This window comes from Oryzias latipes, chromosome 20 (genome assembly GCF_053564925.1).
Source record: "Oryzias latipes strain Hd-rR chromosome 20, Olatipes_Hd-rR_3.1".
Classification (NCBI taxonomy): domain Eukaryota; kingdom Metazoa; phylum Chordata; class Actinopteri; order Beloniformes; family Adrianichthyidae; genus Oryzias; species Oryzias latipes.
Genome location: NC_136256.1, coordinates 20,306,402 through 20,327,458, shown reverse-complemented (window position 1 = coordinate 20,327,458; position 21,057 = coordinate 20,306,402). Strand labels below are relative to the sequence as shown.

The following is a 21,057-nucleotide window of genomic DNA, read 5'->3' as shown; positions in this document are numbered from 1 at the left end:
TTGAAGAGCATGTGTTATTCAGCTCCAGTAGGGTTAAAGGGTTAAACGAGTTCACACAAAAAGAAAAGGTTGAAGCCAACAATGGTGGATAAGATAGGTGGTAAATTGTATCAAGAAAGACAATTTTAAGTCCAAAAGCCATGATTCAACTTCAACGCAACGACACCTGGATAAATACGAGTCTTTATCAACATAAGAAATGGTTGATTTATAACTCATTGGATAGTGGTAAAAAATCCACTCAATTTTTGTTAAACACAACGGTAAACTGATCTCCACAGTACGGTAGTAAAGATATTCTGAAACATTTTTAAAAGAAACAATTCAACTCACTATCCCTAAGTAAGTCGTTTAAACCAAGGCTTTGTCCGAATTTCTACACTACTACCTACAACGTGCACCATATAGCGCGTTAACAAACACTGGAAAAAACAGATCTGACAAACACAGACAACTACCAATACTAACACATAAAGGCCGGAGATAAAAAAATAAAAAAGGAAAGGTGTGTGTGTGTGTGTGTGTAAGTGTGTGTGTGTGAGAGGGTGGGATGGTGTGTGTGCGTGTGTGTGTGATGTAAGGACAACGAGAGAGAATTCCATCCACAAGCTTGAACTAACTGTCATACATTCTGTTAACTATACATATTTAGGGATACATTATCAGAGAATCATATAGATAGAAAGGAAAGACATATATAACTATGCATTCATTATATTCTTGATACTGGAAAAATCGATGGCGGTATCTATCCTGAAACCCACACTATAAATAATCAACTTGTTATTATTTCATAAATAAATAAATAGATAAAACAAACAAACAAACAAACAACCTTGAGAGTAATTACCCATAACCATCAGACGCCTGCAAATGGAGTGAAAAGGGCATTATTGAGAAATAAAGGCGGGGACACAACACCCCATAGAGGCCAAGATAGTCACATATTTGATTCTCAGATGAAATTTAATGTCCGTTTAGGAACTCAATGAAAGCAGACCATACAGATAGTGGTTTGGTCGTGTCATGGGGAGAAGGTAATAAACTGGCTAAAGAAATGTATTCAAGACATAAATGTTTCCATAACGACAGGTATATGGTGTTCTTTGATTTCCACCTCATGAAGATTGATTTTTTAGCAATTGTTATTGCTACAAGAATTAATTTTATCTTAGACGGGTCAATATTCAAATGTTATAATTCTGATAGGTCTCCTAAAAGACACAGTGAGGGTGATAAAGGAATGGGGCAGGCCAAGAAGTTAGATAAGGTTTGGGTAATTTCCTCCCAAAATTCTGTAACGGGTGTGCAGTCCCAAGTTGCATGAATATATGTGTCCGGGGTATTTTGAGTGCAAAATGGGCATATCTCTGAATCAAATCCCATTCTTGACATTTTCTCTCTTGTGTAGTGAATTCTATGGAGGGTTTTGTATTGTATTAATTGTAAGTTAGTGTTTTTTGTCACAGTATAGATGTTTTTACATATTTAAGCCCAGAATTCAGTGTTGTCAGCAATAGAAAGATCGTTTTCCCACTTTGTTTTGGGAAGTGATAAAGAAATCCGGTCCAAATCTACAATTCCAAAATCGAGTGCCCTAGAAATTTCCCAGAAGCCTCTGTGAAAAACCAGTGTGCATCGATGCTCACTAGATTGGCAAGTATAGACCACAATGCATTGGGTTTGAACAATTTATGCAGAAAAAATGTGTTGAAATTTATTTTTGAAATAAAATATCAACGTTTTCATTTTCAGAACACAGTAGATGCATAAATATTTGTCATAAAATGCTTATATCAATTAGATTTTCCCTTCATGAAATTCATGACATCATATTTGCCGTTTAAAAAAAAAAAAGTAGTGAGCATGGTGTCCGAATTGCTTTTAAATTCCAAGGAACTATATAGTCCCGCACTATATAGTTTTTCATAGTTAGGGAGTGGAGTGGAAGATTTATTAAATAAACCCTTTGTTTGAGGAAAAAAAAGGCATTTTTTTAATTTGTGATATCTACACTTACTTGCCAAAAGGTGATACTGCAATATGACTTGTTTTTAAAATATATTCTATCTCTTATCTCGTATCTTTATATTTTTCTTTCTAAAACAATGCTTCCTGAACCAAAAATAAGGCCACGTATTACTCTGTGAACGTCAGTAAGTCTTTTTTCAGACCACAGCGTCTGCACTCAGCTCCTTGCCACTGGAGCCTTTCCTGGGCGGGGGCCTGCCTGGCCCTTGCACATCAAGTGTGGCTCCGGGGTCTCAGAGGATATGCCAAGTGCAACATGGGCTCCAGCCAACAACCATACACGTAGATGGGGGCAGCTGGGGCTGCAGGGCTGAGTACAGGTGCGTGTGTGTGTGTGTGTGGGGGGGGGGGGGGGCGAAGAAATTGAAGGAGAGGAGGAATGGTGTAGGCAAGAAATAGACAACAGAAACAGGGACATGGGAGGCCCAACTCCACAACGTGGGAAAGTAGCGGCTTACACACACAAGTAAGTAAGCCAAGAACACAGAACAGAACACATGCACTTCAAAAAAAATCCAAACCAAAAAAAAGAGGAAAAAGGGGGGAAAAATATGTAACTGGTATAAAAATGAACAGGGTTTTCTTTGCTTCTGTTGAACATGTAAGGGTTAATGGCCGACGAAGTGTGCATTATCAGAAATTAACGCACTTCGCGGATGCAATAGTCCTTCGCATCCTTCTGCTAAGTGTGTTAATGCATTATCCAGCTTCTGCCATGGTCATTTACAAAAGAAATAAATATTCAACCAGATTTTAGTCCTTTATTCTTGATATTTGTTCAGTTTAGGCTGCTTTTTTCCACAAAAAGCGGACTATTTGTTACGAGGTGCAGCGCGTTGTCAAGGTAACATGGCAATACACCGCTTTGCCTGCTGAGCCGGCACCGACCTTGACTTCAGCAGCAAAGGAAAGTGAAATAAATGCTGATGGTCACGATAGGTTAAATAAAGCATCAGTTCAGAGAGAAAGTTCACCTCTTACCGCTTGTTTTTGTCCAGATGATGAAACAAAAGTTTGTTTTAAAGAAGCCAGCGCAGTGATATAGAACATTTATTCTACGTGTCCGCAACTTATTTTTTAGCGTGCATTATCACTGTGAATTATCACATTTTAATCCACACCCAGCAGCCAATCAGACTCGAGTATTTACCCGGACCATGGCATTAAATTTAATATACAATAATTTTGATGCATTGATTGAGAATAAACCAACAGAGGAAACCAAGACAGCTCAAAGAGAAAGTCGTAAGAAAAAAAAACAACAAGACAGCATGTGTGTGAGGATGTGAGTAGTATGTATTAGTCACCACTCACCAAAAAAAAAAAGAACAGCAGCTCACACCAGAACTTAATCAAATGATAACTCATCAAAGTTTAGAAGTGAGTAATGGATTTCACTATGAAGGCAACATTTTCCAGGCATACTTGTTTTCATGTGGGCTTTGTTATTAAAGGTTACCTTTTCATCTTAATCATTCAAAGGCATGCATGCGTGTGCAAGAAGATAGACACATCCACAAAAAAAAATCTGTATTCAACCTCATACAAGGTCCCAAAGGGAAATGAGAGTTTTGCAATTGCAATTATCACTTTAAATGAAAGGGTGACATTTCAGCTGGAAGCTATTTTCTTCAGCAGCGTGGAAAACTATTTCCTTTCTAAATGCCTGGGCAGGAAAAAAAATACACTAATCATTTTCTCTTCTCACATATGGTACAACTTTTTGCCCCCCCCCAAAAGAAAAATATTGTTCTGATGTAAGTTTACTTCCAAACAACATGAATATATAAAACATTTTCTTATTAATAGAAAACCTGTAGAGAACACGGAGGGTGGAGATGTAGAACCTTGACAATTAACTGTAAACATTTGTTTTTCTAAAAATATCCAGTCACAAAATAACTGGCATATATATATATTTATTTTTAATGTACTTTTATTTATCCCACAATGGGTAAATCTCCGCATTTTGGCCCATCCCCTGGGGGGGGGGCTGCTTGGGGGCGACAGCTGGCTGGGGAGGGCGGGGATTGATCCATCAACCTTTCGGTTGTTGGACAACCTGCTCTACCTCTAAAGATAGAGGACTGGGTCATAATTGGTCACAGTTTTTTAGGGTGTAATTAAGTTTTCTGTTTTAAATTTAGCCATCTCAAGCGTAATATAGCAAAAATATTTGAATAATTTTTCAAAACCTCCTCCAAATTAAAGGAGCTGCTATTTTTAAGGCCTGACGGACATGAAAGCAGGATCAGGCCAATACTGGAAACAGACTGTGTCAGACTGGCCTTGTCAGCATAAGGCTTGCATTACATCTCCTCTGGCACGTCCAGTTTTTTCTCTACATTGTCTTTAGAGCACATAAATGGCAATAAATACAGGGGGATAGAGCTCCACTTATATAAATCGAGACACAATTATGTTGTCTGCCAAAAATGTCCATTAACGTTGACTAAACTGACTAAATCTTGACCATGCTATTGGGAGGAGCTAGAAACTGTACATGCCAGTAACTGGCAGAGTAAATTTTTTGTCGTTCACACAAACAATCATCCATCAAACAATGTACACCACTTTGGTTTAGTTCAATATAATCTTTTAGCAGCATTAAAACAAATAAAATGATATACAACGTATATCTTCCAATGCCAGCTCCACCATTTCCTCAAAAAATTGTTTGGACAGCCTGATGTTTAAAACAGACTGGTGGTTGTCTGCCATTTGTACTTATTGCTTTCCTTAAGTGTGTGTGTGTGTGTGTGTGGGGGGGGGGGGGGGGGGGGGGGGGGGGGTCAGGAAAAAAGAAGAAATTCGGAAATCGAATAAAAAAATATGAAATCAGAGATTTTATTTTCAGGCCATGTCGCCCAGACCTAATTACGAGATAGGAATGTGCTCGACCAATGCCAGGTCCTTATAACAGTCAATAAGGCTATAAATGCTGAGATCTTGTAGAAATGTTGATTGTCAGAGACTTAACTGTATGGTCTAAATTTTCTAAACGTCCAATGACTGTTCAAGACTCAACGAAAACAAAGGCACTTTCTGACATAGAGCTCAATTTGGTACAAACTTCTTACATTGTTATTGTGCCTAATAACATGAGCCCCAAATACCTGTAGTTAAAACAGATTAATTCAATGTCCTTTATTTTAGAATGGAAGTTTCTTTAACACAGAGTACAGAGAACAGCAAGAACACATTGTTTATTTTGCTGATACACTTGCTCTAATATTAGCAAAGCTAGCACAACTATCATTGGATCTAGTACAATGTTCACAAAAAGGAGACAGGTGGGTTTTTTGTTTATATTTTGGCAGTATGAGTTTTTGAAAGTAACAGGAAGTTTTAAAATGTGTCTTTAACAGACATACATAGCTCTCCAAAATAAATAAAAGAAGTGGATCCCATGTAGAGGAGGATTTTATAATGGTCCAATATCCACTGTTTATTTCCTAACTCATGTTTCAGTCGTACATTTTTAATGACAATAAATAAACAGGTTCATTATTTAATTTACTCTAACAATAAAGGGCTTTTTAAGATAAAATTATTTACTTCTCTGTTTAAAATAACACATATGGACCCCGCTTCAGCAAAAAGCAACAGAGAAAAGTGGACCAATCCCATAAAGACAAAAAGTTGCAGATGACAGAGGGAGCGTATTGGCCTATAAGATAAGATAAGATAAAGATACTTTATTGATCCCAGCTTGGAAAATCGGGTAATATAAATATATATTCATCATATATCCATCATATATATACATCAATAGTCATCCAGCATCAATGAGCTTGACCACCAAGACTTCTAATGGCCACACATGCAAACATAAATAGTTGTTGCACACACAAAGGAAGCCTTATAAAGGGAATGGGACTAAATTGGGAGCAGGAGGGTGACAAGAGATGTGGGGGAGAAAAAAACATACAAAAACTTGGATGGGTTCAGTCCTCCACCAGCTGCACTTTCTTCCAAGCTCCTGCCAAACTTTTTTTGTTTTCTCTCCCTCCAAACTTTCATACTTCATTCTGTGTGTCCATCATTGATTGCTCTCCTTCATTCAGCCTCACGCGATTGCTCATGTAGAAACTACATGGTGGTGTGAGAAAATAAGAAAGCAGCCCCTGCAGACAAGTAAACACTAAGATTAAATAACAAACTGTTTGGTATTGGGGATTGTGTTCAAGTTTTGTATGAATTTCCAAACCTCAAGACAAAAACTTCAAGAAAGGAGATCAATATGACAATAGAGTTGTGGTTTTAGATTAAATTATATTTTGAAGTTCTCATTAACAATTATTTTTGCAGCTGCTGAAATGGAAACCCATGAAAAACCTTTGGTTATTTTAACCCTCTCGCATCCATCCCTTTATAAACACTGCAAAAACATAAAATACTGATTTAAATGTAAGGCTTTTTCGTAATCTTTTGATAGTGTTCAATGAGACACAAAAGATAGTTTCATGTCAACAATAAAAAACATTAGCAATGCTAAACTCCCAAAAACATGTTTATTTCTTTCTCCAAAAGGACACAGTATCTTTTGGTTAGAGTCATCACGATGGCAAATTTGGCTCCTGTTTTGCCTTTTGACAATTCACTAAAGCTACATTCACACTGGCTGCGTTGACTCGCATTCAAGCAATCACTTTCAAGAAAAGTCTATGTAAATGCCCATAAACCCGTGTGTCAGTCTTCTGTGTTCAAAACCTTCGTGTCCAAGTCCGTTCTTGGGCTCTACGTACAAACTGGGCGTTCACTGAACGCACACTCAACGTTCAACCAACTGAACGTTCAACCAGCTGAACTTTCAACTGCTTGAACTTCACACAGCTAAACTTTGACCAATCATGGACTCAGAGTGGTAGTAGTGGCACGTGGCCAGGGCCCTTTCACGTAAGTAATAACCTGTCGAAAGGTGATCATGAAGGAGAAATTAATAATTGCGCTTTTTCTCCCCGTCTGGAATTACCGTATATAACACGAAGTCTTTCACATAGCAGAATAGATCTGTGAAAGTAACCCTGGTGCAAGATTCACACGATTTGCACCGCTTTGACCTTTCACATCAAGCCTCTTCCCACTGTAGGTGGAGGACATGCACTAGTGAACAGTAGAAATTGAAAAGAAGAAGCTCTTCCCTCCTGCTCCGTGGTGGTCTGGTGCTTGTCCAGTGTGAACACTACAGGCAGGATTCTCATTCGTGAAACTTTCAAGAACGCCCTGTTTTCACACATAACCAGTGTGAATGTGGCATGAGGGTTTCCACTGCGAATAATCTGCCTCCATCTAACCCTATCCGCAGTGTCCTCCTCACTTGCACCAACCACCCACATGTCCTAGTTAACCTCATCGATAGACCTCCTCTTTGGTCTTCATATAGGCTTCATTCCTTGCAGCTCTAACCTCCTTTTACCGATGGATTTTTTAAAATGTGTTCCTGCATTCATCTCCATGGCATCTTACATGAGTTCCTCTTATGTCCATTTTCGTCAATCCAAAGTAGAACCTCAAGATCTTCAGCTCTTCTAAAAGTTTTGCCTCTTGTCTCTTTCTAAGAGCAACAATCGCTGCTTTGCAACCATCTCTAACACATTTTCTTTCATTCTATCAAGCCTTTTACCAGCTGTGTGAAAATGTTAAATGTGACGGATTATGCATGTATAGTAACTCAACTTTACCTAAACAACTATTATTGAGTTTCACACTTGGTCCAGACAACCATGGAAAACAGACTGATCTGTTTTAACCGAACCAAATAAAGTAGGTGTTAATACACCCAAATATTTTTATAAGTTAATAATTCTCATGGAGAAATTATTTGTGCCTGTCAAATGTAATCAATTTTTATAACTTCAAAACGTTCAATTTTGGGATGTTACGTTTTTGGAGTCAATAAAAAGAAAAAACCCTTCTAAATATAGAAAAAAAAAACATTAACTCTGGAAGTTTAGAACAAAGAACCCTGTAGATGCGGGAACAAATTTCAATTGCAAAAGAAATGCCAAAAATTCCATCAGCTGACGCCATCACAAAAGCCCTTGCTATATCTGTGAATAATGCATGCAGCCTTGGCTGGCAATGATCTGTGTGTGTGTGTGTGGGGGGGGGGGGGGGGGGGTGCTGAATATTACATAGCATGGTATGTTGATTGCTGCTTAAAGAGATCTTGGAACCCTAAACTAGTACAACTTTCATCCAGCGCCAGTATATCAGATCAATCTGTAAGCACTCTCATCAAAAAGTCAAATTAGAAAAGTCCAGCACCAACATCAAGGCTAGAGCGGTCATGTGCTTCTTCCACACAGCTGCCATTAGTCATAGTACTCTTAGTCAAACAAGGCCACTTATTTAAAAAAATTTACGGTATAAAATACAAAATCTGACAATTTTTTGATGAGAGTTTCCTTATAGGCAGATTATGATTGTATTGTTTTAGAATTGACAAACACAAAAGTAAAATATTGATTTAAATAAACTCTTAAATAACATAGTATTTCCTATTTTTCTTTTAGAGGCTATACTAACTAAAAGTGCAATTGCTTTAGCACTAAAGGGTTTTAGTCAGCTCTAGATCATAAAAATGTATTACTTTATTATAATAAATACTTTTTACTGCTGCATTATTTAACATTAGTGGCCATGAAATTCTATTGGGTAGTTGACATAATTATTATATTTTGTTATGCCGGATTCTACTCTGAGATCAAATATTAATAATTGAAATCACACTATTTTTGTTTGTCATGATTAGGAACTATTTAAATAGAGTTGGAAGTTAATAATGTACTTTTAGATTCGATCAAGTGCCATGTTATCACTCTGCATAACTTAACTTTATGAAACTATTGAATATGTTTTTTCTGGCTTTTTAAATGAAACTAGAATTTCACATTAAGATTTTGATGTTTTGTGTGTTTTTTGTTTAGTTTTTTTTACATACAAATCTCTATCTATCTTTGTGCTTCTTTAAGTATGAAGTTCATTTTAAATTGTTGGTACAAAAATGTATTTCTAAATTAATCAAATGTACAATAATCTTTAAATAGCATTTCACAAAGAAAAAGCACTGAGTTAGGATAAAGTATAGGCATTCACCGAAACAGGTTTTGATGAAAGCATTAAGACAAAAGCTCCTATAAAGAAAATGAATGCATAATCCAACAAAATGCCTACTTTAGGATCGTTTCTGACCAGTACAAACAAACTATAAATGTGTAATAGATTTGTGATATTTCTCCGTTCTGCGTCACATACTCCAGACTTCCAACCACAGTGAAGTGACCAGTGATAGTGATGTGGACCGAATTCAAAAAGTGGTCAAAGTTAAAGAAAGAACCTGTTTTCCTATTACAGGAAACTATAACGCCACACAAACACTCAGGTGGACATCTGAGCTATAAACCAAGTGGAAAGTTAGCAATGGAAGCTTTCCTTCACACTTTGGACGACACATATATGCAAGTTGGGATTTGATTTGATTTTTTTTTTTTTTAATCTGCATTTTGGTGTGCACGGATACAAAACCCAACAGTGTGATGAGATGACATACCAGTGTGAAAGAGGCATGACAATGAGAAAATTGATTTGCAGATCCCAGCGGTAAATGTAATGAAATTGCTGCTGTTTTGTAAAGTTAATACATGGTAATAGCAGAAAGTAGGACAGTTTGCTTCCCAACGAGTTGATGTGCATCACCCCGTGATGATCTACACCAACAATGGGTGCCAGTGTTATGATGCGTGTAACACAGCGCCGGTGTCTCCAATCCAAAAAGGAGGGCGACCTGAAAGACCCAAAACAAAGAGACACACAAACCCTCCCTCTTGACACTTACTACACTGCTACCCAGCTGGTTAAATTAATTGCTGGGATTGCAGAAGAACTCAGTTCCCCAGGAGGGCATAGTGAATGTATGAGGTGTGTTTTGAGTTGTGCATTATAATTTATTTCCCTCTTTCCTGAGGAATTGGGTTTGAAATGGTCCACAGAAGCAGGACAGTGACAAAGCATCCTTTTCCCCAAAGTATTATTTATTTTTTTTGCAGCTGGATTTCTAAAGTGGAGTAACCCACATTTCTTCATTCCTCGGGTTTCCCTGCATTAGGAATAAATGGTTTTGATGCTTTTCCATGTCAAACAGATACATGATAAAGTTAAGCTAAAGTCGGCGTGTGACGTAACAGAATCCAAATGACATATTTTTGCAACCCTGTGCTCATCAACAAGTTGACTAGATAGATGTGACTAAACCATAGCTTTGACAAAAATGAACACTGCAGACAGACAACCCTGACAGTAATATAATATATTCGAAAGGCTGCTATAGAGCAAACAATTTGACAATCCCCAATCAATGGATCAAAACTATGACCCATTTGTGCACAATGTTGATCTTAAATGTAAAAAAATGATATTATTAGGATAGGATCAAAGACAAAAAGTATTTTTAATGAAGCGTTTTGGTTGATTTGACAGTTGGGTACCCCCTTAGACTTAGTTCAAATAGGCAGGAAAAATTATGATAAATTTTCATTTCCAGTTGGTTTGTCTTTACACATGATGCTGTCGGGGTTCAACAGACCCGACCACTGGCAAAATCGTGCAGCAAATAACTGATGAAGCATGTTTTTTCACTGTGGGAGGAAACTGGAGTGTCCAGAGAAAACCCGAGCATGCAAACTCCACACAGAAAGGTCCCAGCTGGGATTTGAACCAGGGCCTTCTCGCTGTGAGGTGACAGTGCAAACCACTACTCAACCAGGCCGCCTTCATTCCTTGGTGGGCAGTATGGGCTTTTTTTAAAAGTCCACATCTTTTCAGATCTACAGTCCAACTATTTCTGTCCTACAGGTAAAATATGCGGTTTACGTTGTTTCCTCTATTTGGCTCACCTCTGCTCTTTTTCAACCTTTTTTGTTTTTCAACCTTTTTTGAGCCACGGCACACTTTAACCTTGAAAAAAATCCCGCAGCACACCAGCATCCAAAAAAAAAAGAAAAAAAAAAGGAGAAACTCATAGTCTGTATTGATCTACAGCTCCTCTGCAATCTCACGTGCATTTTTGTGTTAATTGTGACAGAAAAAGCTGGAAGTTGCAGCTGTTTTTTCTAAAAGATGTAATAAAAGTTAAGTTAAAAGATTTAAAAACTGTTTGATGTGTGTTCGTTGTGGTTTCAAGACGTTTAACAATGAAGACTTATTGTGCGCTGAGACAGTGTCACTTTTACTCAATGCATCATGGGAGATGTAGTGCAAACAGTCGCCGAACGCAGACAGACTAGCGTCTCTGAGCTTCATTTTGTTCACTTGTTCCACGGTCTGATACCGGATCCCGCGGAAAGCTGCACCGCTAAAGACGAGCTTTAGCTGGGATTTTTGTTGGAACTGAGCGACTTTATGAGCAGAATTGGAACAGGGAAGTGAAGACTTGAACCACTTCTGATTGGTCAGATTGATGACGTGTGATTAAGCCTTCAAGAATGATTGGTGGAGACAGTTAAAGGGGCGGGACTTTTCCTAAAACAGCTGAAGCTACGGCTAAATCGCGGTACCGTCATTCTTATCAAAATGTCTTTATTAGAATCAAATAAACACAAAGAAAAAAGTATTTTAAGATCTTTAATATTCCTAACTACTCAGTGTTTTTATCAGGGCCTGTTTGGATGAACAAAGAGCTGATATCCTAGAGATGGAAAATGTTTTTAGATCAGTTAATGAGGGCAATTTCCCACGGCACACCTGAACATCCCCCACGGCACACTAGTGTGCCACCGCACACTGGTTGAAAAACACTGGCATAAAGTGCATTTAAACTGAAATACGCTGCAACACAAATCAACCGCAAGTGAACTAGGATCCTTTCACACATGCCAAAGGCAGCATATTGTCCAAAAAATAAATAAAACTCTGGTGCGGACGAAACAAGGACTAAACAACCCAACTTTGATACGCTGTATGTATGTTTATTGCCGTGTAAAGTTTTGCAATACAAGCCTCTAGCAGTTAATTGGTGATCTGGCTTTGCTCCAGTTTTTTTTACTTCAAACATGTTTCAATCCAGATGTCAGAGTGACCCCTTAAAATCTTAAGTTGGCTAAGAATGATACACTAACAATGAGAAAAATGTAACATAGATTAAATATATAAATACATTTAAATATGTATGCATTTATGCATTTATGTCCTCTTTTTTTATGATACCAAAACTGAAATATAAACATTTTTAAATAAACTGCAAGCTTTGCGATCTTTTTACTTCAATTTGAAATTAAAGGAACCAAATTCCATAAATAAGAATAGATATGAGGGACACACAAACACAAAAGTCCACTTACTTGAGAGGAGGCTAAAAAAAAAAAGACTTCTGTGTCACAGAGTCTGTTAAACACAAATCATTCCAGGCATTTGTTTATGTTGGAGCTGTATTCTACTCCTCCGCCCCTTCAATAAAACACTGTTTTATGTGTGTACACCCATTTGAACAATTAGGACACATTATCCCTTTCTCTGAAATGTCAACTATAATGATTTATGTACTGAATGCATGCATCAGGTTTGGTGATCCACGTGATTATTTTTTTTTTACTGTCAGTAAAAAGTATTTTCTTCTGAAGTTTTGCCTTATGGGCTTCCAGCTCTTCTCCTTTTTTATTTTTGGACAGCTGTGATGATGGGCTGAATAAGAAAAGTCTTATCTGTGGAATGCGCTTGTGGACCAAAAAATAAATAAATACAGAACAGAACTTAGTCATTCTGAAGCCCAAAAGGCCAAAGATCAAGATGAAAAAAAATTAAGAGTGCAAGAGAGAAAACAGATATAAGTGCAAAGCGGATGTTCTATGCTGTCCACCACCTTTACTTGGAGTGTCATGACAATGAATCTTAAATATAAAGAAGTGCACACAGGCAAACTTGCCTGCACTCCTTCAGGGTGGCCCAATTACAGAAGTCTGTGACGAAAAGCAACACCAAGTGAATAGCATCTCTAATAGTGTCTGCAAACATCCTTGTTATTTATTGGAGGTTTTCTGTTTCAAAGCTTTGTAAATGCTGGACTGATTTCACACACAAAAAGTATTTCATCCACAAAAGTTCATCATAATGGCATGTCGTATCTCTACCACATCCTTCACGACACAGGAAAATACACAAAAGTTGTTGGTTTTAGACATTGAAGCAAACAGTGACGCAGATAAAGTGCTTATCAAAGCTGAGGAGACTGCCAAACTCTCTCCACAGCAAGTTTCTTAGAGCTCTAGAGACTCTCTGTAAAACTAGCTCAATTTGTAAAATGAAAAGGAGTGCATTCAAATGTGAAGCTTGCAGGGGCTTTTTAAAGTTTGCATCTGAAAACTGGCATGCTGGGGAACTGGCCTTCAGAGGCAAGGTTGTTCCTTCAATTCATAAATTATGTAGTCTAAATCTTAAAGCAACCTTGGGTGAGATACTGAACCTCACGTGGCTGCCCTGCATTTCCACGCAATACAGAGTTTAAAGTCTAACTCCCATCATCTTTTGATCGATTTTTTTAAACCGTTCCCAGTGTTTTTTTAATTATGATTGTGGCGTTTTTAGCCAAAGTCTAAAAACCTATGTTGTTTTCTAGGACATAGTTTCTGCAGACCGGCAGAAACTGAAATTTCTAATAAACAGAAATGTTTATTAGAAATTTGCCTCTGAGTTTTGGGCGGGACTGTTGGCGGGAAGTAGGCCTGCCCCCCTTCCCATCAACCATCTGTTTACATGCTCTTCTGCTAGCTTATAGCCACTCAGACACCCGACCTAACATAACTGGAGCAACAAAAATGACAAAAAATATTGGAGGTATCCAGATGTAGAGTTCTGAGCCAGATGCCAGCTCAGACGAGGAAAACAAAGACCTACATGGATGTATTTGTCTATGAGTGGATGAATCAGAATGGAGCGGAGCAGGGAGCTTGTGGCCTGCCATGGTAACTTGTCCTTCACACTTTCAAGTGTTCTGTCAAGGCATTTTTATGTCTGCTCCTGATTCACAACAATTTGAATAAAGAAATAATCAGAAATGTAATTTTAAGCTAATTTTATTTATATATGTCCTCCATCAAGAGAAAAATGCCACAATAACATGTTGAAAACACCAATATTACAATTTTCTTTAGCGTGGGTCTTTAATAAAACAAAGCATGTGCCTGTGACTAATTTAAAAGAGTTTACATTCAACACTATTCTATATGGCATTCTGGAAGGACCAACTTTCCTGCAGCTCAGGTAATCCACTACATTTCCTACAAAGACAGGTCTATTGGACAGCTCAGTATCTGAACATTATCACAGGAGGAAATGTCACAGTCAGACCAAAGCACTCTCAGCCATTCAGCCTCCTACTCTTCCAGCTGACATAACGGTACCGTCATAACCAAATTCGGGGGAGAGAAGGTGGGCGGCTGCTTTGCTTCAATGGGGGAAAATCCTATCCAAATTCCAGCTCTAACAATATGCAGGATGTAGGCACCCCCTCTCCCCACCCTTCAGAGATCAGCAGGGAAGCTGGGAATACCATGAATGAACTGATGAAGCCGCATGACTCACTGGAATCAGGTGTTCCAACGATAACAAAGTCATTAGGGATTGTCCGTTAAAACCCTTGATGTCATCAGATGTCTTGATAACAATAATATTTTCCTGATTCGGTGATCCTGTTTGCTAACCATTTGGGCCGAGGCTGTGCTGATGTTTCAAAGCCGCTCTGAAATTGGCGGAGCGCAATAACCGCGGTGAGCTCGCCGTTTCACGACAACAGAGACAAATGGCTAATTTAAGCGTCCACTTGGATGGAAAAGATCTATGTCCGGGTCGCTTGCTATAAATAAGATTCATTAAGACACTGATAAATGCTCATTTCATAATATTGCAGTTTTTCCTCTGCAGGGCACTTTCTGAACCAATCAATACTGTTCTTGGTGGTGATTAAAGCCCTGATGGATCAGAGCCAGACTGGCCTTTTAATGGTCAGATTTTCCATCAACATGCCTCTGGATCACTCTTATTCATCATAATAGGTAAGGACATGGGTATTTGGAAACCTTCCTTCCCCTGAAGCATCATTTAGGTGACAGATTGTGAATATGGCCTGTCACTCTGCCACATAGTCAGTCATCTGATTAAAAGAAGTCATATTCCGAAGGTCTTCCTTTCATTAATCCAGGGCTTTTTCCCACTAAAAGACGGAGGCCTTGTGAAGACCTTGGAGTAATAAAGGTCCTGTCTTTTTTTTTTTCCGAGACACACACACAGCAGTCATCTCAACTTTCCTCAAAACGTGAAATAAAACAAAATAGAGCGTGGTATATGGAGACGGCCTCCTTCTTCTGAGAAACCCATCACTGTGACATTGACAGACAGATGTTGGAAAACAGATTTTCCACTTTCCTCCAAAGACATTTATCTTTCCCTCCCTGTTTGTTCCAGCATGGTTCAAATAGTAAAAAGGTGTGTGCCAGATGCTACGCCGTCTGATGACTACTCAACACTGCCGCTGAGTCACTGACCAATACAGGAAGGACACCTGCATTTTACAACAATCTCTTCTGTTTCGACCTTCAGCATCATTATTATTTAACCTTTATTAAGGTTTTATAGTTCATGAGCTTTCTCTCAGAAAATGTGTAGAGTATTTGTTTGCCTTATAAAACAGACATAAAATCATAAATCTGCACAAAAACAGCAGCCTGCCTTTTTTTTAAAAGAAAGTTTGGTCTAAAACAGCTGAGAGTTTAAACCAAAAGTCAATCACAGTTTTTAGTCTTTATGCAACTTATTGCCCCTTTTTTAGCAGAATAAAGTGACCCATTTTTTGTCAACAATCCAACATATTCATGCCTTTATAGTTTTAAAATGGTTGTTCAATTATTTTTGAAGGACAAACCATCAAAACTTCTAAAATGAAGAAACACTGCCATCTGGAGATGGACTTCAGTCGAACAAACCTTCCAGAGTGTCTATTTATCAAAGCAATTAAGGTGAACAATTTTCATACTTCCATGCCTTGTATTGCAGTTTCCATTTTAACACAGCTTAGTTAGTTGTGGGAAACCTTTATAGAGTGAAACCACAAGCAAACATTACAGTATAAGTCGATCATCCCACCCAGAAGCCCTCCTTAGGGTGTGGAGAAGGCCGGGGCCTCTTCCATCTGTTAATGAATGGAAACAAGGTGCATACTGAACAATTTACAATGCATTCTGAAGCCACAACCATTCACTCTCATTTTCATTCCAGCAGCAATTACACAATAAGCTTGCATTCCTGCATATTTTTTAACTCCTGTGATATTCTCATCAGCGTTCACATTAGTGAGAACAGCAGAACAGACCCGGATTTGACTCCAGCCAGCCTATAAATCTAAAGCAACATTCCTTCAGTGATGGCATCTTTAAATGTTGAAAAAGTGGACGGACAGCACTGGGTAAAGAACAAAAACAAAAAAAGGGGCAAAGTGACAGAGACTGAGAGCAAAAAGACACTAAGACGAGCCCCCCATTGATCAGATAAAAAATACCTGAGCCAAAGAAACTATTCCCCTTCAGGTAATCCAAGATGAACAGATGTGTCAAGAACCACCCACTGAGCTGGGCGACTAAAAAAAACAATCTATCCCTTTGTGCATTAGCCATCTACTTCTGAACATACAAAAGATCATTTTTAAATGGAAAAATAGAGCATGCAGAGTGTTTTATAATGTAAAAGTCTTTTGCATTCTTGGAAAAATATAGATACATGTACTAACCTGGCTAACACCGTATCCGCAACAAATAAAACAAGTAAAACCAATCCAACACTTGCGGGGCTTACCTTTGGTTAAACATCCCTCTGAAGTTGTAGTTCGCTCTGTAGTTGGGCATGGGCTTAGGATCCAAGGGTCTGTAGATCGCCGGTTCCCCCCTCTTCATCGCCAGTCCATTCAGCTCCACTGTGGGTGTTATACTGCCTATAAGCATAACGTAATGTCATCATGAACAGTACAGGCCAATGGAGACGTGATCAAAAGTCATTTCTTTGAGTCATCGAATGGTTTTCCAAATATTTTATTTGACTTTTGTATTCTCCTACTTGCTTCTTCTGTTTTGATTGCCACCTTTTTCTCAGATAACACGACTGTTTGACACTCAACAGCTCTATGGCTCTGCTTTATGCATTCTGGTTTTGGGATGAAAGTAATATAAGGGGAAAGGTAACATTGATGTCATTTGAAGACGTTCATTTTTTTAAAAACTTTTTTTAAGGAGATTAAACTGTTTTCCAACCGTACGATCAATTACTGCTGCTGACAGTGAAGGTAAAAGGTTTCTTTGATTATAAACTTTTTATTTTTAATTGGAATAAGTTTAAAGCACATAGTCTTCTCTCCTGCAGCACAAAAAGGTCAAGTTACTATCCAGACAGTGGCAATGATCCACAAATATACGTTAAAAATACAGATAAATATTCTATATAGTAGTAGTAGTAGTTGTATTAATACAAAACGATGGACAAAGAAACTTAAGTTTAATAGCCATGTTTGGCTTGATTTGTTTAAATTTAAACTCAAGATTTGCTGCAACAGCATCATCCTGGTTGGAACTAAAAATATTTGACTCTATAAGGAATCACTGTCAGACTGTAAAATATATTATTTTAAAAATGTATCTTTTTACAGTTCTGTGATTAAACAAAAAAATGTTTTTCTTTTTATATTTACAATGAAATGGAAACCAAACCATAAAAACAGTGCTGTATTATTATTTGGGAAAAAGTGAAGTTTTGATCAGAGAGAAAGATACCTCAGTGTTACTTTAGTGTTGAATGTTGCACAGATATTTAGAAAGAAGATCTCTAACATTTCTAAAAACAAGCAATTCATCGATGTTTCAAGTCAAAATAGATCTGGGTTGTAAAGTAAATGTGTATTTTCTGTACCGTAGGTTATAGTTATTTCTTGATTATTAACATTATGGCAGTGATTCTTTTTTCTTTGCAGTCTGGGGCAATTCTGAGATGACTGCAATACCTGGGTTGCTGTTGATGTCAACTTTTGGGGAGCGCGGTGCAGGCCTGGGAAGGACACTCTCAGCCAGGGCTTTGGCAGCAGTGGAGTGCTGGGCCTTTTTTATGCTGGTGCCTTCTGCCTCCCATACCTGCTCCCCAAGAGTCAGCTGCACCGTGAAGATCTGCAATAGTCAAACCAGGAGGAAAAAGCTTTACCTTACAGACATAACACTCTTTCCAACTTAAGCCGACAGAACGTACAACCAACAGTAGTTTTATGTGTTCAGCATAAAAGAGCAGAGAAATTGGAACGTCTGTTGATTTTAGTGATCATCAAAACATTTTTTTTTAACATAAGGATAAATGTCTTAACCCAGGGGTGTCAAACTCATTTTCACTGAGGGCCACATCAGCATAGTGGTTTTCCTCAAAGGGCCAGATATAACTTACACATGTAACTAAATGTAATGGAAAAAAAAGTGTAACCACTCCTTGATGATGAATAACTCATTATTTATGTATTAAAATAGTTGCATAGAGAACATATGTTTCCTTGTTACTCTAGCATAGATCCTTTTACATTTTGTCCGCTCATTAAAACCCACATAACTCCATTAATGAAGGAGTGAATAAAGAAAAATAACATAAAACTGAGCTAAAAAGAACATGTATTACTACACATGTAACATTTTACACAAAAAGGCTGCACACAGCATCCAACTGATGGTCTGATGACAACAATTTGTCTGCATACAAACATAAGACCAGCAAACATTGAATAAATACAACAGCAACTACACATAATTATTATGTAATCAACTCTTCTTTCTCTTTCGGCTTTTCCCATCAGGGGTCGCCACAGCGAATCATCCTTTTCCACCTCACTCTATCATGGACATCTTCTACCCTAACATTAGCCAACTTCATGTCCTCTGTTAAGACATCCATGTATCTCCTCTTTGGCCGTCCTCTTGCCCTCCTGCCAGGCAGCTCCATCTCCAACATCCTTCTACCAATATATCCACTATCCCTCCTCTGAACATGTCCAAACCATCTCAGTCTGGCTTCTCTGACTTTGTCGCTAACACAGGCAACATGAGCCGTCCCTCTGATGTACTCGTTCCTTATCCTGTCTAACCTGGTCACTCCTAAGGAGAACCTCAACATCTTCATCTCCGCTACCTCCATCTCAGCCTCTTGTCTCTGTCTCACTGCTACCGTCTCTAACCCATAGAGCAGAGCTGGTCTCACCACTGTCTTGTACACCTTTCCTTTGAGTCTTGCTGGCACTCTTCTGTCACACAACACTCCTGACACTTTCCTCCAACCGCTCCAACCTGCCTGCACTCGCCTCTTCACCTCTTTTCCACACTCCCCATCACACTGAACTGTTGACCCCAAGTACTTAAACTCCTGCACCTTCTTCACCTCAGCCCCCTGTAACCTAACGCTTCTACCTTGATCCCTCTCGTTCAGACACATGTATTCTGTCTTACTACGACTGACCTTCATGCCTCTTCTTTCCAGAGCAAACCTCCACCTCTCTAGCTGTTCCTCCACCTGCTCTCTACTCTCACTGCAAATTACAATGTCATCCGCAAACATCATTGTCCAGGGAGATTCCTGTCTTACCTCGTCTGTCAGCCTGTCCATCAGCATAGCAAACAAAAAAGGACTCAAAGCTGATCCTTGGTGTAGTCCCACCTCCACCTTGAACTCCTCTGTCTGACCTACAGCACATCTCACCACCGTCATACTTCTCTCATACATGTCCTGAACTACTCTGACATACTTCTCTGCCACTCCAGACGACCTCATACAGTACCACAGCTCCTCCCTCGGCACCCTGTCATACGCCTTCTCTAAATCTACGAACACACAATGCAGCTCCTTCTGACCTTCTCTGTACTTTTCCATCAACATTCTCAAAGCAAAAATGGCATCAGTGGTGCTCTTACGGGGCATGAAACCATACTGCTGCTCACAGATCTCCACCTTCTTCCTAAGCCTGGCTTCCACTACTCTTTCCCACAGCTTCATTGTGTGGCTCATCAACTTTATTCCTCTATAGTTGCTGCAGTTCTGCGTGTCACCCTTGTTCTTAAAGATCGGAACCAGAACGCTTCTCCTCCATTCCTCAGGCATCTTCTCACTCTCTAAAATCCTATTGAACAACCTTGTTAGAAATTCCACTGCTGTCTCTCCTAAGCACTTCCATACCTCCACAGGAACGTCATCAGGACCAACGGCCTTTCCGCTCTTCATCCTTTTCAGAGCTTTCCTAACCTCATCCTTTCCAATCTCTGCTACTTCCTGCTCCACAACAACCACATCTTCCTCCCTTCTTTCCCTGTCATTTTCCACGTTCATCAGCTCCTCAAAATACTCCTTCCATCTTTTCTGTACACTCTCCTGGGTTGTTAGCACCTTTCCATCTCTGTCCTTAATCACCCTTATCTGTTGCACGTCCTTCCCATCTCTGTCTCTCTGTCTGGCTAGCCTGTACAAGTCCTTCTCTCCTTCCTTTGTGTCTAACCTGTCATATAGCTCATCGTAAGCTTTCTGTTTGGCCTTTGCCACCTCTCTCTTCACTCTACGCTGCGCTTCCTTGTACTCCTGTCTACCTTCCTCAGTCCTTTCTACATCCCACTTCTTTTTAGCCAACCTCTTCCTCTGGACGCATTCCTGTACTTCCTCATTCCACCACCAAGTCTCTTTACCGTCTTTCCTCTTTCCAGATGACACACCTAGCACCTTCCTACCTGTTTCCCTGATAATTTCTGCTGTAGTTTCCCAGTCATCTGGAAGCTCATCCTGACCACCCAGACCCTGTCTCAACTTCTGCCTAAATTCCTCACAAGTTTCTTCATTCTGTAGCTTCCACCACTTGGTCTTCTTTTCTGTTTTCCCTATCTTCTTCTTCCTGACCTCCAGAGTCATCTTACACACCACCATGCGGTGCTGTCTGGCTACACTCTCTCCTACCACCACTTTGCAGTCAATAACCTCTCTCAA

At 39.0% G+C, this 21,057-nt stretch overlaps 1 protein-coding gene across 1 annotated transcript in view; it reads right to left on the bottom strand.

The window, feature by feature from the left end:
- Positions 1-21,057, bottom strand: part of stau2 (staufen double-stranded RNA binding protein 2) — a 101,985-nt gene that overhangs the window by 77,805 nt on the left and 3,123 nt on the right. The window contains exons 4-5 of the mRNA XM_004081251.5: positions 18,065-18,224; positions 16,870-17,005 (exon numbers count right to left, since the gene is read on the bottom strand). Coding sequence (XP_004081299.3) covers positions 16,870-17,005; positions 18,065-18,224 — 296 coding nt within the window. The remainder of the gene's footprint in view (positions 1-16,869; positions 17,006-18,064; positions 18,225-21,057) is intronic.